The sequence below is a fragment of the Hesperophylax consimilis genome, chromosome 8 (genome assembly GCF_061612785.1).
Source record: "Hesperophylax consimilis isolate HC1 chromosome 8, BYU_Hcon_1.0, whole genome shotgun sequence".
In the NCBI taxonomy this organism is placed as follows: Eukaryota; Metazoa; Arthropoda; class Insecta; order Trichoptera; family Limnephilidae; genus Hesperophylax; species Hesperophylax consimilis.
Window position 1 is genome coordinate 15,788,021 of NC_142843.1, and position 24,295 is coordinate 15,812,315.

Below are 24,295 nucleotides of genomic sequence, written 5' to 3' on the forward strand. Positions count from 1 at the left end.
AGATCCAGTCAGGAAGAGCTGGAGTAGAGTAGCTGGTGGTGGTCCAAGGCAGAGAGAGAGAGAGAGAGCTGAAGGCTGGCGCGCCGTATTTATTGCGCAATCCCCCTCTCCCGACTTTGGGGAGGGCGGGGTCGACGCGCTGCCTTCATTCGCGGGTTGTTGATGGTCCGCTAAGATTTAATTAGCTACTCTTTATGCTCTTTTAATCGATCCTAACCACTCCTCTCTAGCATTTTTATTTATCAATCACTTGTACATACATTCATTCAGTGTGGGGGTCCCCGGCCCAACTTATTCAGGGGAAATCTTATATAATTTTCTTAATTCTAAATTAATACTAATTTTTATTAACTAATTATGCTAAGGAGAGTCTGGCCGTTTTATCAATGTCTTTTATTTCGTAATATCAACGGCCGAACTCTCTCAAACTTAGTCTAAACATTTCAATAAATCGTCAATTCAAAATATTGCCCCGTACAGCGTTGCTTAGGGGCGCGTTGATTGGTCCCGGGCGGTCGCCTGGGCCGGCCGGGTGCTTGCGGTGAGGGGAAGCGACGCGGGGGCGAGCGGGACTCGAGGTATCGAAGCCCCACGTAAGTTCTAAAACCACGCTCCCGCTCGGTGCTTCGACCATTATGAAATGGCGGCCGCCGGGAGTGGTACACACCGTCCGGTACAAGCTATTTCATATTTGGAGCTAGCTTCGTTCTATAATTTGGAATTGTTACATTGAATGGCCCGTGAGTGTGTATGACTTCTCTGTCAGCATTGTTGAGCATAGAATGTGATTCTCTCTCGTCACAATGTGAGTGTGTATGACTTCTCTGTCAGCATTGTTGAGCATTGAATGTGATTCTCTCTCGTCACAATGTGAAAGCATAGAAAAAGTAGCCAATAAAAAGAAATTGTGTTAATGTGGTAAAAGTTTTATTATGTACATGAATAATACTGTTAAGACATTTTTTGTAAGGCATCATCCCTCTGCTTCCTATGTTATTCTTAAACTCTGTTATTATGAGAGCAGTTACGAAAAGTAATGCACATCTATTTCCTCACTTCAGAATGTTAAGAAATCTGATTCATAGCCCTATGGGTCAGACGCATAGTTTGATACTCGAAAAAAAAAACAACGAGTACAGACAGCATAACAAAAAAATCTGTATGCGGTATATCGAATAATTGAATTGATTCACTAGAATGAATGAATCTGCACATGTGAAACATATTATTTATATTTCTTGGAGACTCTGGAACATTTAAGATTTGTATTACAAAAATAATTTATAATATGTATGAATGTTTCTATACTAATGCAGCATTCTTATGAAATATCACAAAAATAATCAATTAAACTAAATTTAACCCCTCAGGCTAATTTGCTCGCTTTTGGGAACAGCTCATATAGGTCTCTTAGATATAGTTGTGTCTCCCTTACTCTTGTGGTAAAAAATATGATCTAAACGGTGTTGGAAAGAGAAAACAGCACGCTTTATATTCAAATCTAGAAGTTGACCACAGAAAAATTAAAATAAGCACCTCTATGAAACCAAAGTTTCCGAACGCAATTTGAGAAAAACATATGAAACTTTGTGAATTCTTTATTAATTATTTTTATATGAAATGACAAAACAGTGAAGTGACATTAACAAGTTTACAATACATTTGTTTTGTCATTATAGGTAATTTTGGTTAGAATTTTTTTTAAACTTTTTTATGTTTGTATTAAAAATTTTAATATTGATAAATTATATTAGTAATAAAAATTTCAAGCGTATTTCATCACCTTTCAAAAACAGTTTTTAGTTTTCGAATACATTAGATTTTTTTGCAAAGTGTAAATACTCTTATGGGTAGTTTCAGAGAATTAACAATTCATCAAATTTCAAAGTTGATTTTCTTGTTCTATGAAGGTTCAGGAGATATTTCAGTTTTGGAAATAACTGGCCAATAATGATATAATAACAGAACTTGGATAGAACCTTCACAGAATTTGAAAATCAACGTCTAAATTTGATGACTTGTTCAAATTTTCTGAAATAACTTATCCTTAACCTTCTGATAGAATAAGCCTGAGGGGTATGATTTAAGATTTTCACGGCCAAAAGTATTTTTGTTATTTGTTTTTGGGGTATTATGCCGTGTTGCGCTAACTCAGCTAACGCTAACACACTCAGCTGCGCTAACAGCTAATTCTGGCTAAAGAAGGAGTTAGCGCAACACGGCATAATACCCCAAAAACAAATAACAAAAAAAAAAAAAAAAAGCCTGAGGGGTTTTAACATTTTATTACCTACAATTTCTTCTAAAATGAAAATATTCGTGCTGCGATGTCGGGCATTATATGTATTGTGTAGCTTGTGTATGATAGCTAGTTATACATGATGTAAGTAAATTTCTGAGACTAGCTAGTTGATTAAATAATAAAACCACTGCAGTTAATATTAAACACCCTGCTCTTGCTGTCGGAAATCAAATCATTTTATTGTATCCGTGGAGATCTTAGACAATAGTGTAACGCCTGCTCATTCAAACATGGCCAGCAGTAGGGCGCAATTATCAGCCTAGCAGAAATATAAGACGAGGAAGGGTTTCCGGTTGCAATGGCAACACTTCTTCCGCCTATCCATCGAGGAAGTAAACATATACCGAACTGCTAGTTACGTCAACTTCTGTTTGAATCATCAATAAACACTTGTATACAGATTTACAGACTATTATTTGAGATTCTCCTGGATAATAAGATACCGAGTGTCACAATATTTTATAAAATATAACTATGAGAATTCTTGAATCAATGTAATGTTTGCTTCGAAAGTTTTTAAACATAATGTTAAGCCATTTCTTCCTCGTCATCGCTTTCGTATCTCGGATCATCTTCCGCGGTTATCAGTTCAATGATGGCTCTGAAAACACACAAGTTATTATTACAAAAAGCAAAGTCGCTTTGTCTCTCCCATTCGTCTCTTCAACATCTTCATATTAGTACTGTATAATTTAAACAATCTGTTGTAAATCAAATCGTTTGATTTTGACATTCTCCCACATCTTGCACTGTAGTATGGACTCCATTCAGGCTTCAGATTCTTGAATCTAACATACCACTCCTGTCATTAAATAGCGTAACTGGCACTTGGGCTTTTTTTACTTGCGACGTAGGATTTTTGGATGTGGAAAAATGTGCTTTGTGTGTGCCAAATTACAAATGTAGCAATCAGTGCCGACTGTTGGCAACTGTATTAATTAATACATTTATTATATTATAAAATGATTATTAAATTATGTTGACTTTCTTTCACACAATTGCGCAGTCGAAAAAATAAGGAAGTTTTATATATATCCAGTAATAGGCTTGCAATACACATAAATGAAGCGGTTATTTGGATATTTGATATGGTTACGGTAAAAACAACCAACATCGGATAAAGCAGCAATCAACTGCTTTACCATTGTTATCGAAAACTTATCATGTCCGTTGTAAATTTTTTTAATATCAATTAATTCGCTGTTTTTCTCACTGCCTCCTTGATTAAAAATTCTGTGCACGATAGTCCTGGGTCGATTGTGAAGTACCCAATCATTTTAACCCGATCACAATCCATCAATGATCGATCGAATTACTTTTTCAATAATTTGATCAATGAGCTGCCAGCTCAATCAGCACCCACGATGGGCGTGGCGAGCGACAATAGATGTATAAATAAATTTTGTATGTTTCATTCTCGCGACAGAGAAATACAGATGGTAGATACCTGAAATCTGAAACAGGCTGTCATCGCAGTTCCAGTTCTGGAAAGAGATATGGAACCGCTTCTTTTTCCAGTTTCTATTAGAACCGTTTCCCGACGGGAAGGTAATCCGAATGTTAAAAAATTTGAACATATTCATTAAATTCCAAATTTGTTATTTTATACAGAAAAAACTCTTTTTCGTCTCGAGTCACCTAGTTTACACAATTTATACATCTATAGTCTACCGTTAGTGAATCATACGTATTCAGAATATCCAGCATTTTTCAATGAAATTCATATTTACGTAAAAACTGCAAAAACACTCAAACCCCGAAACCGCTTGATACCGTGTCGCCGACACAATTAAAAATCTTTACATCATAATAACTCTATCAAATGATATGCTATATGTGATTAATCAAGAGAATTACATAGTGATATAGCAGCAGAACCTGAAACACATCTGAAAATAACCATCCACCACCTCACTCGGAGCCACCAGTCAACGAAATGACCACCGCTAAGGAACCGACTTAGTATTTACGTTGATCCCCCTCCACTACTCACCAGAGGGAATTCCATGATGGCCGCCGCCTCCAACCAATCACAGCACAGCATATTCCATTGAGATTTTAATCAAACAATGATTACAAATTCAAAAGTGACTATTTGTGATAACATCAGACTCAATTTACGGGAAAATGATCGAAAATATAACCACGGAATAAATATCAACATCAAGAAATGATTATATGCTAACATAATAACATGAAAAATCACATCTAAATATATTTGTTACTCTTTGGGAAATGTTCAAACCAAAGATATCTAACTTCAAACCCAATATGAGAATCTGTATATTTTATTATAAAATAAATAAACGGTGATGGTTGTGGTAAATTGAACTGACTTGGTTAAAGGTATCACATCAAAATATTACTTTCCTCTCAGCAAACTAACTACGGAGAGGAAAAATACCTAACCAATTTACTCCTCACTAAAGAGGAAAATCTCCTCCGAGAGGGCCCGATTTGAATTTGTTCTATAAATAGAGAACCGAATTCCATACAAAGTCAGTTCAACAACTACCTCTGAAAGGGAATCCTCTCTACTGAAGAACCATCACCAAGTCTCCAAGAAATATTTTCAAGTGTTTTACTCAGTACTAAATTTAGTTTTTGCCAGTAATAAATTCTTTTCGTCAGCTCAGATTTGGAAATAAATTCGTTTCTGAGCTTGACTCCAAACTTGACTTCAAGCTTTCACCACACTCGCCGAGACTGAAACGTTGACAAGTGTACCCAGCCTCATATGCATATACAGTTAGCCATGAGTCGTTCATGAACGAGCCGCACAATTGAGCTAGCTCTTTTTGATGAACCATATTATAACTCAAATTGAGTTAACGGTTACTCTTTTTTATCAGGAGATATTTTAGAAAAATAATGCCATTAAAATTATCCAAGTATTAATTGTTATTACATACTCGGAGACGTGAATGGCTTCTGACAATCCGACATCTGGACTTGGGTGCCTATATCTACTAACTACCTAGCATCTTATTTTTCTCTTGATATGAGGCGGCGTACCATTACCAAAAGTCGTACAATCATTCATACGCTCATGCTGGGAGTTGAGAGCCGTATCGGGCGAGAACAATATGCTCTTAACAATATGAGTGGACTCTTTGAGCCGTACGAAACTATTGAGCTGGTACGGTCGCTCAATGAAATGAGTCGTGACCCATAGCTACCACCGATTTCAAACATTAACAAGACGGCCGCGCATCAATCTATCTCCAATCACTTCTCCGGTGGGTGGTGTAAAATGATAGATGGACCCAGCACTAGTGCACACGCCACTGCTGCATTACTAACTTGAGGAGGTTTCCTTCTGGCTTGTCCCACTGTATGGGATGTGGGTTTTCCAGGTGCAGTTGCAGCAAACGCTGAAGGGCCCCCCGCATGCGCCTCAGCAGCTCCGCAGTCCCCCGCTTCATCCTCCAGGAGTGGTCCCCGCTCTGCACCACGCTCATGCCCAGTTCTCCATCTAAATAGTATCATATTGAGGCACAGGTATTAGAGAATCAAAGCATGGTGAAGAATAAAAGTAATAAATATGCATGTTATTGTGAATGTTAACGACCTAATTTATTCCTAATAAGAATTCTCGTCCATTCAAAAACCTTTAAAAAAAGTTTTACAGTGTGTAGTTAGTATTGCAGATTAAACCACCCCGCTTGTAATAAATAAAGGTGCATGTGTCTGGTATACAAAATTTAAAACAATGTTAATAATAATATTATGCACTAACTGTAACCGCGAAGCATTGCTCTGGTTCAGTCTGTCTGTGCAGATAGAGAAACAATAGCGCATGTTGCTTTTACGTCCAACTGATGGCGCTGTTTTAAAAAATACATGTTTTTGCCTATCACGAGTTATATAATAACCGGCTCGGCGTAAAACCAAATAAAATGTAGCTATATAAAAACACATACGTATCCGAATTGTTGTTTGAACTTGTTAAAAATTTGTCTAAAATTTAAAAAACTTGTCAAAAATTTCATATTCTCCACCGATTGGAGAACTTTGGCAGATTTAAGATTATGGACAAACGAACATTTACGTATGGATATATATATTTATATAGATTGGAGAAACACGGCTGGGGTAAAGGTTTTTACATGATATGATTAAGAAAATCCTGCTATTAGAAAATAATATTTAATCCAAAAATTACATGTTTCAGCATTTAAAACTCTGATAATTTTATTTAATGACTTAACAGTTATACAATGATACTAAGGATGTTAATTTTCATCCACTGTTACTTTGTAGGAATTTAAAGTGAATCGTAAAATAAACAACCTAATAATTGTATTTGTAAAAAGCATTGACTTTGTGGCTCGTCATAATTTACAATAAAAACACACAAATCAGTTTTTTATAATAAATCTAATAATCACCTGTAATTAGAAAGGTTTCTGCAAAGAATAAAAGCGGAATGGCGTGCGCCGGAGAGGTATCGTGGAGGAAGAGGTCTGTAGAGCGCTGCTTTAGACGGTAGACCAATTTCTGTGCCGGGCGTTTGGCGTACTTGTTAACAGAGCTGGGATGCAGCACGACCCGTCCGTCCTCAAGTGTACCCAGCTTGGTGTGTTTGCCCTTGTATATGGCCACATTGGGATAAAGTCCAGCTACAACGAGAGCCTTGAGCAGAGCCGTCTTGTGCTGGTGGTGGTTGGCTTGCGGACAGTCGGGGTCAGGCGAGGCGAGAAACTTGGCCTTGTAGAGAAGCTGTGCAAACTGCTGGCGCATGTCTCCCAGCAGGCGCAAGGTGTTGGAGGAAAGGAAGTTTTGTTGACAGAATCTATCGGCAGCGTGGCTCGGCAGCTCTGCCCAGCGGCGCTGCGCCTCTGCAGCGGCCAACTGGTCGGAGCCCGAGTCGCCTGCCAGCCGGCGTCGTGCTTCTTCCACCTCTTTTTCTTTTCCTAACGAGAACAATCACTTACTATTAGTATCATTCATTACATGCAATTTCGGGGGCGGATTTTGGGTACCGCCGCCCCGGGAGCCATTGATTGGATAACCATCACCTCTTTGGTTATTTACCAGAGGCGCCAGTGTTCATTGGGTGAGGTGTTCAGGATGTACCTGCCCACCAACTGCGTGGCATGCCAGATCGGGAGAGGCTGGTTTGGGGAGACCCTTTGTCCTCTCCAACTGGTCTCTCGATCTTTCGCCTTGGGAGGGATATATTCATTTGTCTGCCACTCCTGGACACTGATCCCTAGATTCCTACCCACCCCTCATACCTTTTTTCTTCCCAGAACTTTCTCTCCTTCCTTTCCCTAAAAAGAACCCCCAGAGAGCACCCCCAAAGATGACATAGGCTCTGAGGGAAATTATTTTCCTCGGGATTTACTGTAAAAAAATATATATATGTTCATGTGTGCTCCCTATTAAAAATGTGGAGATCCAAAAAAGGATGCAATGCTGATGTGAGTTGACATTGGAATATAATGCTTCAACATTTTATTCTTGATATCTGGGCTGTTCAAATCAGAATATTCCTGTCCTGGTGCACTGGATCCTACAAGAATAATTTTTCTAAGGCTATTAAGTAAGAGCCTCTTGTGTTAACGCAGACCCCTTTCTAAGGCTATTAAGTAAGAACCTCTTGTGTGAACGTACCAATGGCTAGAACGAAGGGATCTTTGAAAGCAACTACAGCTGCCATGGAGGAGACGGGAGACATTGCGGAAAACATGGCGGCCAACAGCAGCATTCGAGCCGCGCCGGGAGCCACAGGCAGGCGCGCCACGTGCACGCCCAGCGGAGTCAGGCGCTCCATCACATCGAGGATGCCCATGCGCTTGAGCAGTGTCACAGCAGTATCCACGGCCGCTGGGTGAGGGGAGTCAAGCAGCGAGGCCAAGAATTCGGGTGCGGGGCGCAGGCGCAGGAGTAGGGCAGCCAGCAGGGGCTCATGCACGGGGGCACGAAGTAATTCTGGTGCGGGGCGCTCGGAGAGAATCTCCGCACGCCACTTGGAATACAGTCGGTAGCACTCGCCTGCGCTCACTCGACCGGCCCGGCCTCGTCTGTAATATTAAAAATCAGAAGTCAAATAAATGAGCATCGATATTTCTTTGCATTCAAATATGGACTTCTTCTTGACATTTTTATTTAATTTTTAGGAAAGAAACAAGCATCGACAACTGTCAGTGATGATTATTGTTATTGAGTTACATATTTATGTAGATAATGTTTTTTGACTTTAGGCCCTCAAAAAGACTTAAGGAACCTACATAGCCTTTAAAGATACTGCAGCGGTAGCTACACGAAGGTTCTGGAACATTCATATATATGCAAACATTGATATATGTAAGACGGAGAATGTACAATGCTAGAATAATAGCAAACCTGCCGATTTATCTACTCGCGATCGCCGGATTATTCTCGAATGCATTTGCTCTATATAAGGCCGCGCCGTCGAGGTACCTAAGTCAGTCAATCCTATTCATCTTTGTCAATCTTCGGCCCGGGGAATTCACCGTCGACTACATCCACCAACTGCTCAATGTGACCTCACAACCTCTTTAATTCGTCTCACCTTACCTATTCCCCAAAATACCATTTCAGACTTTCATTAGGATATATGTCAACTTTTCTCTGTTAGGCAACCTTTGAAAATCAGATCTGACAGCTGACTACATTATTAGGACACAGAAAGTTACCTTTGTTGTGCGTTAGCCTTCGACACCCATTCGGCCTGTAAGGTTTTGACATCTGACTCTACATCATAATCTCCTATTTTCATCCGGCCGCAGTCAATTACATACACCACATCATCGATTGTGATAGATGTTTCCGCAATGTTGGTGGATACGATGATTTTTCGTACTCCTAAAAAAAAGAGTAAAAAAAAGGCTTGTTGAATATTTAATTACAGGTCTTTATTTATTTCCTCATCGTTTTTTGATGGCATAGTTAGAGCGTTCGCATGGGGGGAGGGGGAGGATAAATATATTATTTCGTGTTTTTTCTGAAATAATAATAAATATATTATGTCATGTTTTTTCTGAAATAATAATAAATATATTACATGGTGTTTTTTAGTGCAGTTGAGTGGTTTCTGTTTCAGTGTTTGGTGGGAGTATATTTTCTGTTTCTGATCTTCCTACGTTTTGTATCCGGCTTTTTATTTGAGATTTAAATGTCATGATATTGTTGTGAGTTTCGAATGAGAGTTGGATTTTGTTGTATAGTTTAGTACCATAGAATAGGAAGCATTTTTGCCCAAATGTTGTATTACTTACCACCGCTGATTATTTACATCACATTGATAAAAGAGATGGTGCAACTAATATTGTTGTATTTTCCAGGAATGTAAACTACGAATACTATTCTCTTTTTCCTGCACTGAGGCCGTTGGGGGGGGGGGGGTTGAACCACCTAAACCCCCAACTTATATCGTCGCATTAATTCGTAGAATGCGTAACTCCCAAATGTAAAATTTTACAGGAGGCACAAAAAACCTCGTAGTGAAAAAAAATGAAAGACGGCTTATTCTTTTTATTTATGTTTCGAACATATAATATATTTGGAAATTTATTTTCAATCATTAAACTTTTGTAAGTTAAGGCTTTCTATTTCAAATCGGAGTTACGAAGTTTACGTAAAAACTGAGAATGGAGATACGCATTTTACAAAAGATACATACTTTTCTGCGAACAGTTTTATGAACAACCTAGCGGAAAATTTGGGAGATAGGAATTTTACATTTACAAAATAAAACACAACAATGTATGTGTATGTCGAGGCAGTCTATTTAGATGCATTTTAATGATTTTAATGATGCGGAAGGTTATCGTTAAAGGAGTGGTAATCCTTTTCTAATGTCTGTTTTAAGTCTTGTAAATGCTGGTACTTTTCCATCCTTAAGGGATTAAATCTGACTCTCAAGTGAAATCTTCAAACTCTGGAGATCATTACAGATTCGGCGACGGTTTTGTGCTGGGTGAGATCTACACTGACTGGGAGTAGTCGTGTCAGAGATGATCGTTAAGTGACGCTTGGAGTTGATGAAGGAGATTGTAGAAGAATTTGATCTGACATTGTCGATCACCCTTGTTGTCCTGTAGAAATAAAACTGATGTACTTACTAGGGTTCGCAAGACCCGGGCAAAGAGTAGCCATGACAGGAAACGTTGTGAAAGAGACTCCTCAGAGTGTGAAGATAGGTGGGAGAGACTTGAAAGTGGAACTGGTGAGTAAACATGTGCTTTAAGCGTAGAAACTCTTCATGCTCAGCATCACTTTGGAGTAAAGTAAACGCTTCATCTTGCCCGGCTGGTCGATCCCGAGGCGAGAAGAAAGGACGTCGATAGATGCGTGCGTTCCTGCGTACAATGCAGGACAATTGACCCTCCACCATCATCCCATGAAGCGGGTAATCTTAATGTTGTGACAACCTGGAGTCGCTTGGCAGTTGATGTTACTCATTTCGGTAGGAAATGTTTACTCACATTTATCGATTGCGGTCCAAGTAGATTTGCCGTGTGGCGGGAAATCGAGTCAGATAATGCAGCTTCGATTATCAGACATTTGGAAGAAGTGTTTCGGGAAAGAGGCCCGCCCAAAGTAGTTCTCATGGACAATGGTACTGCATTTTGTTCCTACAGTGTTACAGATAAGTGTAAGAGATGGAATGTTCGTCAAAGATTTTGCGCGGCATACCGACCAGCTGGAAACGGTATAGTTGAACGACATCATCAAACAATAAAGAGAACTGCAGCCAGAAGTGGAAGCGATCCCCTGCAGGCAGTGTTTCGGTACAATCTTTGGCTGCAAAAAGTCAGGATGATCGAGGTATTGCGCTGTCTAGTATAGTTCACACTTCACACTCGTGGAGACACCCTTCTGCGCAAGTGAATATAGAAGAGGAAGTATTGACTGAGCTCTAAGTGGGCGATCTTCTTGCGGTTAAACCAGTAGATGGGAGATGCACATCGTGCATGGAAGGGTGACAGGACTTACTTCAGTCAACAACATCGAAGTAGATGGCATACCAAGACATGTGCTTGACCCGCGGAAGATGCCTGACAGAGAACGGACTGTGTCTGAGGAGAGACGAGATGGAATTGCCGCACGTTCCACCGTAAATATTTTGGGTTTGTTTGAAGAGGACAGTGAAGAACCGGATCCGGATATGCATCAGGAGGAGATCCACTTGCAAAGAGATGGTGACCTTGAAGAAGAGATAATCACAGAACAAGGACCTATTAGGTATTTACGAAACCGCAGAGGCACATAAAACAAGAGAGCTACGGCAGAGCGTCACACGGTGCAGAAGACGTCAGTTTAGACTACAGATACAAAACACTATTCGTGACTTCACAATTAAAATTAAGGTTATAAAATGTTCAAAATTGATTAATCAACTTATCTCAGTTAATTTCACGGTAAAACTATTACACCGTAAATAAATTTCCTCAGTCAAAAACACAACAAGCGTGCACAGCTCACCTGCCAATACTGAATTAAGGAGTTACGAAGTATTCGCGAGTAAAAATGGCACCATAATTTTACGCAGTTTTCTAATTTGTGTTTATCTAAAAGGTTAATTTTTTTTTAAATTTTCGAGTTTTACTAGTCGATGCGGGTCTAATTTTAACACCAGATGGCATTAAAAACGTATTTTCGAAAAATTTGGAGTTACGCAGTCTACGAATTAATGCGACGATATAAGCCCTTGGTTTATTGTTTACCTCAAAGTGCTACATTATGACATAAAAACTATTTTATAGAGGGAAATACTTTTGGTGGTTTCACAAAATGTGCACTTAAAAGAATCACATAATGGAGAATGCTAGTGAAAAATATTTACAATAAAAACACATGTAAAAAGTATATGTAATTGTGAAAAACATTAATTTTGTAGCTCGTCAAAATTTACAATAAAAACACATAAATTCGTTACTGACCACTTAGTTTCGGAAGAATCCTTCCTTCATCAGGAGAATATTAAAATTAAAAATTTAAACTCCTGATGAAGGAAGGGTTCTTCCGAAACCAGTAGAGTGTAAATAAAATTTAAGAGGTAAATAACAAATTTATGTGTTTTTATTGTAAATTATGACGAGCCACAAAATTAATGCTTTTTACAAATATAGGTCAACAAACCGATTCTGAATAATAAGTTTTATTACATAATATATAATTAATCATACATAGAATTAATAATCGTTATTTAAAAATGACTACAATACTATGTCTTCAAAACGCCCTGCTTGGTTGGCATCACTGCATCAGCTGTTTCTAGAGTCACACCGCAGATCTAGGCGGGCTTTAAAATCTCTCTAATTGATTCACTGTTTATGAATGTATACCAACATGAATTACTGGTTTCAGATGAAAGAATCTTTCAGATTTGAATATTACAAACGGAAAAATGTAACTAGAAGTATAATTTTTTTTTTTTTTTTTTTCATATATACGACATAACGTTGCCATCAATAAAAGAAAGAATAGTGAAAGTACAAAAACTCAAACAAAAGTATTAAGTAACAAGCATAAAATGTAAAAGTTGAACAACTCAAAGAAAGGTATAAAGTAACAAGTATAAAATCTAAAAGTACAACAACTCAAAGAAAAGTATAAAGTAAAAAGTATAAAATGTAAAAGTACAACAACTGAAAGAAAAGTATAAAATGTAATAGTACAACAACTAGAAGAAAAGTATAAAATGTAAATGTACAACAACTCACAGAAAAGTATAAAATGTAAAAGTACAAAAACTCAAAGGAAAGTATAAAGTAACAAGTATAAAATGTTAAAATAATAAAAATATCTAAAAGTATAAAATGAACAAAAAATATTATTTATATAAAAAGTGAGTACTGTTAAGTATGAGCAGTATATGTATATTCAGAGAAAGAGGAATTTTTTTACAATTGTTGCCGCTTTCCTATTGTTTTTTTTTGTAAACTGTAGAAATACCACTTTATATGAAACTGAAAACATATTTAATTACACAGACGTATTACAAAGGTTATTGTCACATTTTTAGGTTTCATATAAAAATAATTAATAAAAAATTCACACACTTTGGAAAATATTTCGCAAACATGTAAAGTTTTACGATCGAAGACTTTTCTAAATTATAAGTATCTGCATGTGTATGGTATGTTTTTAGATGTAAATACATAGCTTGGTGTTATTTATTTCTAACACTGCTAAATCATATATCTCACCATAATACAAAAGGAAATATAACAACTATAAAGAGACCGCACGCGTGTTGTGCTTGTCTTGCGCCCTTTTGGACCGCGTGGCTTTCGCCGTGCCGAACTCTATTCCAAATAGAATGGAGATGTTCTCAGTTTGATGGAAGTTATAACACACCATAGGACAGTATTTTCCGCGGGTCAGGTCTGACCATGCGAGTTGAGGTGATACTCAGAACCTGTAGTCATGTGAATCCGCTGTAATTAATTACCCTCGTGTGTGCCTGTCATAATCAACCTAACGTAACGTTTGCAAACCAGAGAGAGAGATTATAATGTATCTGTTAGTTAGATATCATGTGCCGTGCCTTGTACGATTATAACTGTGTGTCCCGCCTATGTATGCCATGTCCTAGTTGTACCATTAAAACCATTTCCATCACCCACTGTTACATTTGACAACAGAGGATATCCAGCGGCCTATCTCACCAAAGGTGTCTCAGAGAAGTAAGTCTTAAACGGCCCGACCCTGTGGTTTCTGGAGTGCTCACTCACCTACCGACCTTGAGCTAGTCAAAGGAGTAAAGTTGTGTTCCACTCGTTGGGGCCCTAAACGCAACAATATATACAGGTATTTAAGTTAGAAGGTCATTTCTGATTTTAAAAAAATGTACTGCAGTTTCTCATTATTATAACCTAATGAATGAATGATTCAAGAAAAACAAAATAGGAAAACAGACCTTCAGGAGGCTTTTGGAAGATGACATTCTGGTCCTTGGAGTTAAGGAGGGAGTGCAGCGGCAGAACCAGGTGTCTAGGAAGTAGGCTGGCCTGCTCCTCCAGTAGGCGGCAGAGGCGGGTGATATTAGCCAAGCCCGGGAGGAACACCAGAATAGCCCCGGGGGGCCGCATGTGACACAGGTTAATTATCAGCGCCGCCACCAAACCCTCACACAGTTCCTCACTCTCCGGCTTCAGTAGACTGGCGAGAGTTTCCTCAGAGTAGTTGCCTTCATCGTGCAGCTTCTGTATGAATGGGCAGATCCATTCCTCGTGTGCTCGTGTTCGCTCTTCCTTTTCACATGCTCTCCGCATATTCATTCGGCGCTTCATCCACGGACCCTTCCCGCCCTCGCGCCCTGCCGTACGCAACGGGGGCCAGTCCTCGAACTTTGTCATTTCCAAAACATCCTCCAAATAGAACTCTTTAACAGGGAACATGAAGCCAGGAATGTGCAGCAGAGGACATCCACCAAAGTATTGACTGAAACGTTCCGCTTCCATTGTTGCGCTCATGAGGATCAACTTCAAATCTTTTCGCTGGGCAAGTATCTGGAATTAACACACAATATAAATTAATTATGTAACAAAGTTATTATTGCACCAAACCATTTTTTTTTTAATGCGTCAAACAATTTCTTCTCTTCTGTTAAATGACTGGTGGTGTAATCTGGGTAAACATTAACTGCAGTCCATAACTGTAATACCCTAAGATTAGTAATTGCAAAACTGTAATACCCCTTCACAGATTCTCTTTTCTTAGAAGGTTGCCCCAGAACATTGACTTTTCCTGTGTACAGCAGGATAGATGGCGACTCGGATAAAAAGGGAGCCGGATAGACACAAACCTGTTTAACAACTCCAAGCAGGATGTCGACGGTGGTGTCCCTCTCGTGCACTTCGTCCAGCAGCAGGTGGGAGACAGACAGCAGCGCCGGGTCCCCCTGCAAGCGCTGCAGCACCACACCGGCCGTCACCACCTCCAGGCAACCGCGCTCTCGAGGCTGCACGCTGCAACCAACACTCTTTTAAAAAACATATTTAAAATCGTAAACAATCAAAATATTATGCATTTAAATCTAGTTGTTTAGATTTGGTGGCCTTGTGTCGTAGGGGGGGGAGCCTTTGACCTCACCCTTTCCTTAAATCTGATTGTTTAGATACATGTTTGTGGCCTTGTGTAGTAGGGGGCGGAGCCTTTGACCTCACCCTTCCCTTAAATCTGATTGTTTAGATACATGTTTGTGGCCTTGTGTAGTAGGGGGCGGAGCCTTTGACCTCACCCTTCCCTTAAATCTGATTGTTTAGATACATGTTTGTGGCCTTGTGTAGTAGGGGGCGGATCCTTTGACCTCACCCTTCCCTTAAATCTGATTGTTTAGATACATGTTTGTGGCCTTGTGTAGTAGGGGGCGGAGCCTTTGACCTCACCCTTCCCTTAAATCTGATTGTTTAGATACATGTTTGTGGCCTTGTGTAGTAGGGGGCGGATCCTTTGACCTCACCCTTCCCTTAAATCTGATTGTTTAGATACATGTTTGTGGCCTTGTGTAGTAGGGGGCGGAGCCTTTGACCTCACCCTTTCTTTAAATCTGACTGTTTATCCATGTTGGTGACCTTGTGTCATAGGGGACGAAGCCTTTGGCCTTCTTCCCTTCGGCCATTTACAAAGTTGCCTGCCTCAGAAGTTCACTGACCACCCCTGCATTAAAATAGTATATTGTTATAATAATACATAGATACAAATTGTTATTGTTAATGACTGAAAAAAAAAATTGTGCATCCAAAAATAAATGTTCCAAATATGAGATCATTAAAATTGTTAACTGGATTAAAACAGAAAATGATATAATAATGGGTTATGTTAAGTGTGATGTTTATTCTGTTTTGACATAGAGCTGTTAAAATCAATGGCAAGGTTTTGCAACTTTTCTCCACTGTTTGTAGAAAAATGAACCTGTTTAGACATGTTCACCTGTCCAGGCGGATGGTATAGCCCACGCTGAGGCCTAGCTCCTCACCCCGCTCGTGTGCCATACGAGCTGCCACGCTGGTGGCGGCAAGGCGACGCGGCTGCGTCAGCAATACCCTCACGCTGGCCCCGCGGCCCCCGGCGCACGCCTCCTCCAGGATCATCTGACCCACCTGCCAAAGACACAGTCCGCATAGTCAATAAAAATAAAGGGATATATGTCATGGACAAGTGCCGGGTGTCGCCAAGCTACAACCAAACTGCACAGACTATCAAAGTTAGGCATTTGGTGTGTAGGAAACAAAGGCAGGGTACTCTTTGGGTTGATGTTGGCAACACTAATGTGTGCACAGTTTCACACTAATAATGGTTTCTTGTATCACTCATATCTGATCTCACGATAGGTTTGAACAGTGGCGGTTTTCTCTAAAGTGCGTTTGTGCGGCGAACCCCCATTAAAAAGATGAGAAAATAAAACAAACTTGTTTTATAATAATATAAGCACATTATAGATAGCACGCTATTAAAATTTCGCCTTCAAAACCCGCGCCACCGAAAAATACGATACATATTCCAACTTTGTGCGAGTTGTAATCCGCGCCAAACTCTTCATACAAAAGAATTTTAGCCGGTACATACCCTATGACGGTGACATATACAAAATTTGGTCTTTCTTTGCAAAAGTAAGACAAATTGTGTGCGCCGAACACGCGTTATGTTATCACGTGACCTCCGAACATTGACGAATGTAACCGAAGAAACCCGAGAACTTCGCGGTCGACGTTTGAACTTTGAACCATAGGGAAGCAAGTGTTATTTTTTATGTTATATTATGGTATTTAACTTTGTAGTCATTTTTGTACATATTTTTGTTTTCTTGTTTCTGCATTTCTCCAACCGTTTGCTTATGGCATTTGCAAATCTACTACCTATTGAAGTAGACTTAGTAAATTTATTTCGTGCCACCTTTATTTGTTTTTTTTTTAATGTTTTAAATATCTATTATATATTCTACGAAATTATTCTTCTCGAAAAAACAATAATAATTAGCAACATACATTGAGTGCTATAAAAACATTAAACAATTTAATTCCTATAAAACTTTTCTCATTATCTAATATTTGTGTCTAGTGTAAAGTGATTTAAAAACAATAATATCTAGGTACCCCTCCCACTAACTTTATTTAAGTTGTGTGACTGCTGCCGTATTCGACTATTTGACGAAGGACAACAGTAAGTAAATTTTAATTAGATATGTTTATCTTCTCTTGAATTTCTGAACCCCCTGTTAAAAAGACCACGAACCGCCACTGGGTTTGAACCATAATTGAGCTGTTTTAAATAAGTTAATCCTTTCTTCTCTCCAAATAAGAATTCAATCGAGCTTTAAATTGGTTTATAATAGTAGCGTCGATGACACGTTGTGGAAGTTTGTTCCATGCATCAACTACTCGAAGGGAAGTGTTTCTTAGGATTGGATAGAAAAGGTGTTTTGTAAAATTTTCACAGATATTTATATTTTTGTTGGTGGTGAAGATTTCTTGGATGCCACGGCAACTATAATGTCTAGATAAAATTTTGAAAAGTCTCAATCTCTATTAGTTCTATGTATATACATCGCAAAATATGGACTCCATATTTGGAAAGCAAATGTGCAACCAGGAGAGGACGCACCTTTTTTGTATATTTTTAACATCATGTTCGGTGTCAAGTCAAGAAAGGCTTTTCTGATTAAATATGTTATTGAATTTGCTCTTTTAACAATCCCAGCGATACTCGGTTCCCATTTCAAGTCTTGCGATATGGTAACTCCTAGGTCTAGTTGAAAAGTCACTAGTTTTAGAGGTGTTCTATTAAGTTTGTATGCAAGCTTAGGGTTAGTTTCTCCAATATGTAGTGGGTATAGTGCATTTTTCAACATTGAGTTTTAGAAGCCAATCGTTTGCCCATTGATATATTTCATTTAAGTCATTTATGTGTGGGCTGGTAAAGAATTTAGGAAATTTAAAAGATAAAAACAAAAAAAGCTGTAGTCTGATTTTATCTTTGTATGCAGATCTGTGATGTACAAAATAAACAGAACTCTGGACCCAGAACTGATCCTTGAGGGTTACCACTGGTCACATTTCGCCCTGTTGACAGTTGGTTGCCAATTCGAACTTGTAATTTTCTCTCGGTGAGGAAGAATGTGATTCATTTGAGAAGTCTATTGGTTGGAATAGTATCAAAGGTTTTCTCAAAGTCATGTCAGTAAAAATCCGTCTGTCCCACTTGTTTGCCCAGTAATCCATGCTAAGAAGAAGATTGGTAATTGTGGATCTTTTCGTTGCAAATCCGTGTTGTTTGTTTAAGATTATGTCAAGTTTGATCAAGCACAAGCTTATCTCGTTCACTATTATTCTTTACATAGTTTTGCGATTTTTTTTATAGAGCGGAGACGGTTTTCATGTAGTTCCCGTGAGCACTTAGGCCATAGGCCCATTGTGCTATCACGCATTTTACCTTATTCCAAACAAAACAGTAATCCGTTCCCATTAATGAAGTTCACCAAGGTTGTCATTGGATATGTGGCTATGACTTCTGGTTCTACAATGTGTCTTCCCAGGTATCTGAGCCTTGTTCCCAACAGAGCGGGACATTGGCACCAAAGGTGAATTGGAGTCTCTTCATCCTCTTCACATTTCCTGCATCTGTTGGTGTTTTCCACTCCCAACCACTGCATGTGCCTCCTGAGATGGCAGTGTCCTGTTAGTAGTCCTACCAGTTCCCTCAGTGAGTTTCTGTCCATTTGAGTAGTTGTCTGGTTCGCCTTGGGTCTGATCCGTTTATGAGTACTTCGGATAGAGCCTTTTCCCATTCCTCCCAGTGCCGGGATTTGACCCACCTTTCAATATGTATTTTAGTGTGGCAAGCTGCTACTTCTACGGCCGGCTTGGATCCCGCAAGTGGTGCTTACGCCCCTTTCCTTGCTAGTCCATCAGCCCGCTCATTGCCCTCAATTCCTTTATGTCTTGGTACCCAGATCAGGGTTATTTTATTGATGATAGCAAGTTCTTCAAGAATGGTTTTGCATTCCATCACCAGTCTGGAGTTGCATCGGTTACTTTTCAGTGCCATTAGGGCTGCCTGGCTAACAGAGTACATACCTATGTTCTCCTGTGCACAAGCTAAGACGGCCTCCATCTCAGCTTGAAATATAGTGAAATGTGTTCCTAGTGGTATACTAAGTTCCCTCTTGGAACACTGTAAACAGACCCTGGCCCCTATTCCCTCATCCATCTTGGACCCATCTGTAAACTTTAGCTTCTCCTTTTTCCATTTCCTCCTTGCAGTCCCACTGACTTTCTTCCTGATATGTAGTTTTTGAACGTCCTCTGACAGACAGTTCACCTGCGAATAATACTAGTCAAACTTACAGGTCTGTATTTTGCTGGTTTGTGTTTTGTCAAAATGTTTTTATAGATGGGTGTAATTATAGCTCTTTTCCAATATCTATGGAGTTTCCCTTTTGAAAAAGAATGTTGCATAACCATATATTATATCATATGTTATGGATGGCTGAGAGTAGCTGCACACTTTTTGAGAACAATAGCAGGAATATTATTGGGGCCAGAAGCAATGTGGTGGTTATCAATTTGTGAAACATGATCTGTATCATACGTGTCCAAAACCATGCCAGTATTTTCAATAAAATTCATATTTACGTAAAATTGAAAGCACACTCTGACTCCGAAATCTTCAGATACCGTGTCGCCGACACACGCCCGGAAATATGCCAAACAGAAAGACTCCAAAATCTTCAGATTTTACCGTATTGCCGACACATAAAATATCTTTAATTCAGTTAAATTTATCAAATAATATGCCACATGTCATTTATAAAGTGAATTACAATCTGATATAGTAACAGAACCTGAAACAAATCGAAAGAAACATCTATCTCTTCACCCGGAGCCACCAGACGAAGAAATGACCACCGCCAAAGAACTACCGCAGTATTTACGTTGTCCACTGTTCACCGGATGGAATTAGGAATTTAAATGGCCGAAAGCTACAGCCAATCACAGCAAAGTGGAAATAAATCGCATAATTAAGAGTTCTAAATAACCATTTCTGATAAAGTCGGACGAGATTACGGGAAACTGGTCATACTTATTGACGAAGAAATAAATATCAACACAAAAAAATGACTATACGCTAAAATAATAACCTGAAAACTTACACCTAACTGTATTTTCCGCACTTTGAAAAAATGTTCAATCCAAAAATGTCAAGCACCAAAGCCAATATGTAAAACTGTATATTTTATTGTAAAATAAATAAACGAGATTTAGGGTGATGGTTTAGGTAAGTTGAACTGGCATATTTAGAGGTATGGCCCCACAACGTTGCCTTTCCCTCGACAAGCTAACAGCCGAGAGGAAAAATACATAACTAAATTCACTACCATTAAAGAGGAGGTTCCCAACAGGGAAGACCCAACTCGAGTTTGTCCTATAAAAGTAGGGCCAGATTCGATGTCAAGTCAGTTCAACAACTACCTCTGAAAAGGAATCAACTCTTCTGAAAACAAAATCAAGTCTCCAAGTGAAATATTTAAAAAGTGTTTTATTCAGTAGTAAAATCAGTTCCCTTCCAGTTTAAATTCAGTTTTTTCCTAAGTAGTAGATTCAAGTGTCAAGTCAGATTTAGAAATCAATTCTTCTCTGTACTTTGACTAAGCTACTTTCCACTTTGTCGCCACATTCCCCGAGGCTGATTTCGTGACAAGCTGTGTCCAACCCCCCTATCGCTACAGTATCTGTATGATCACATAACTGTCTCGTACAATGATCCAATAAAAACATATGACAGAAACTCACTGAGGGAGCTAGTAACGATAATAATATAACCTCCCAGCCTGGAAAATGACACATACATATAATAAAAAATATAAGGAAGAAGTTCATCTTCAAACCTGGGTAGTTTTGCCGCAGCCAGTATCGCCACTGACAACAACCACTTGATTTTCTCGGATAGTTTTCAGAATATCGTCACGCTTCAAATAAGCTGGTAGTTTTTTTCTGAATTCCAACATCTTTGCATAATCTCTATTACTTTTCTTATTCAAGTGTTCTGTGTGGAGGTCTTCATTCAGTTGTTGGGGAAATGCAGTGTTCAAGTTGGCCACCAGACACTGGGTGAGCTTGGCGGAAAAGGGAACAGTTGTGATGTCGAGGTATTCATCTCGGAACACATTCTCAGTTGCGTCCGCTACCTTTTCTTCGCCCTCCACCGCGTCGAGCCATCGCTGGATGGTTGACTGGCTTTTCGCAGGCAGCTCCAGTAGTGGCTGTGAACAAGTGTAAAAGCTATTTGTTTAATTTTTTAGTATAATGGGCACCATTAAGTAATATGTTATTTAAAAATAATTTAAGAATAAGAAGTAACAGCTGATAATAATGCAATATCAGTGATGAGCAACCTTTTAATCGGAAGGCCAAGTTATCCATTTACAATTTATTCACGGGCTGCAAGGGGTAGGGTACATAAAGCTTGACGTGGTTAACGTTTGCATATTACCTATTTATTTTCTAAAACTGTAATTTTTTAATAATGCAAAAAAAACACCGCAAATGAAAAAAATTTGTTAAATAATAAATTCTATCGATTTTATCATTATATTCAAATTAAAAACATATAAAATTTACTAGAAATTTTTACAAAACAGAACAGAAACAGTTTAATATTTTTTACCACAATTTTTTTAATATTTTATTTTGCCATAGGGATGTACGAAAAGTCTCGCGGGCCATACAAAATGGGCATGTGGGCCGCCGTCTACAAAGGTCGTTTTGTCAAAAACCTCCCAAAGTATGCTGCAATAGTATTTCTATCTCACCGCATGTAATGTCCGAAAATCCCTTGAAATTAAATTAAATACGTACAGCAGCTTCTCATTTGGACGCCAGATGGCACCGGAACTCGCTATTACCGTAAAAGTAAAGAATTTAACAAACTACCCGATTATTAATTTATTTTTAATATTCGTACTGTAATAGCGAGTTCCAGTGCCACCTAGCGTCCAAATGAGAAGATATCTCCTTTCTTTCTCTTTGCTATACAGGCAAAGGAGGTAAACACTATCATGTCTGACGTATGCTTAGTATCATACAAAATTTATTTTCAAGGGATTTTCTGACGTGACCGCGGTGAGATAGAGATATCTACGACCTAAGATTATTAAGGTATTAGAGGGAGATGTGAAAAAATGTCAGTTCTAAGTATTTTGTGTTATAAATGACAGCCATGTTGAACTTGAAATTATGTTTATCCATTGTTGACGTAATTTGCGTGGAATAATTTAAAATGTCAAATTATGTGGATATCATATGGAAAGAAATCGCAAACAATTCATTGAATCACGACAAACGTATTCAAATAAAGTGACAATAAGTTTATGTTACAAGAGAGAAAAATAAAGTGGTTATAAACAAGTTATCACTTTTATCAGTACATTTGCGGGTGCAATAAAATGAATGTATAGGTACTTTAGCTTTTTTTGTTTACTTTTATGTCTACTGATAAACAACTGACTGAGTTTGGAGTTAATAGAAATTAAAATTAAAACTTTTAATACGAAAAGATCTTTAAAAGAAAAAACAAACATTAATTAGTTACATGTGCAGATAAATAATCTTAAATTAAACAATATTGTACTACCGGCTTTAGAATAGGTGGGTACTGGTAAATTAATTACATTCATTGGCGTTTTTATAATTTTCATTACGCATTAGCAATGTGTATTAACACTTCATATTAATTTTTCTTTATTGAACTTCCATTTCTGGACCCGCCTCTGTCGGGCCGTGTGTTGCTCATCACTGTGCAATATGATAGCCTTTTTGTACCTAGATAAAGACAAATTTATCTTCTACCTCTATCAGGTAAGTAATAAAAATAAACAGCCGTGTTTTTTAGGGTAGGTATTTTTGGAATAAAATTAATTTTGGTAAATCAGTGCTGTCCACGATACCATCCATGTGCTAGAATCCACATTATAAGCTGACACTATACCGAATATCCTAATATTATGGTTAAGCTAAGGTATTCTAAATTATTATCAAGCTCCTCACAGAAAACAGGAGTCTCTCGGAGCTAAATAATGTAATCATATCAGTAGTAGCATTGGTCACAATATCACAGTAAATATTACCATTTTAAAAGAATTGTTCATTCTTCTACCGAGATCTCTGAAGTATAATCCGATTTCCCTTCCTCGTAGATGCCATGGGCGCCCCCCTCGCTTGAAGCCCCGTCCAAAGCCTATGCGGCCTCCTCTTTCCCCAGGTCCCCCCTCTCTCCAACCGCGGCCTAATGCCCTGTTACTTCTTCCTGACTCTCCCCAGTTGCGGAAACCAGGGTAACCACCTCCTCGTCGACGATCATGTACACCAAAATCATTGAAAGACATATTTACGCAATTATGTCTTTAAACAATATTATAAATGAACTGGAAACTTGAGAGGGAAATTTAAAGAAGAAGAAAAAACAATTTATAAACGCAGCACACAACACGCACTGTTTAGTGCACTGGTTTCGATACTTTCAAAGCACAATAACACTTCCGTCATAAACAAACCGCTCAAATTCTGTCACCTTCTGTCATTGCATTGTCACTTCGTCACATAAATAAACCACTGTAAACCATAAATCAACTATCTCTACTCTGTTAACCACTCTCCCATAAATAAACCAATCACCACTCTCCTTTGCTCTCCTTCGTCACTTTTTGAAATGTCCGGCAATACCATAGACATACCACTCACCATAAATAAACCACTCCACTCACGGTAAAACGCAAAACATTTTCATGTTATGTGCATGTTATGTTATGATATGTTTATGTTATGTTCATAGTATGTGTGTGTTATGTTTATCTTTATGTTTTATAATCACATTTGTTTACTCCCATATGCTGTGTTTGTTTATAAGATTGCCAATTTCATATTCTATTTTTAATAAACGCTACTAATTTTAGAAAAATCTTTGGTTTAATAACTAAAAGCGCCCACTTATATTGTACACAATTTCCTATTTTTATAA

The 24,295-nt window shown here is 38.5% G+C and overlaps 1 protein-coding gene across 1 annotated transcript; it reads right to left on the bottom strand.

Annotated features, from left to right (window-relative positions):
• Positions 1-308: 308 nt before the first annotated feature.
• LOC149421618 (ATP-dependent DNA/RNA helicase DHX36-like) lies at positions 309-23,944 on the bottom strand. Its single transcript, XM_089634942.1, has 11 exons — positions 23,406-23,944; positions 21,168-21,542; positions 16,214-16,383; positions 15,087-15,249; positions 14,199-14,790; positions 8,968-9,136; positions 7,922-8,331; positions 6,694-7,218; positions 5,606-5,777; positions 2,266-2,903; positions 309-2,069 (listed from the first exon to the last, which is right to left on the bottom strand). Exons 1-10 carry the CDS (start codon positions 23,661-23,663, stop codon positions 2,831-2,833), a joined length of 2,907 nt encoding a protein of 968 aa, XP_089491068.1. The 5' UTR covers positions 23,664-23,944; the 3' UTR covers positions 309-2,069; positions 2,266-2,830.
• Positions 23,945-24,295: the final 351 nt, after the last annotated feature.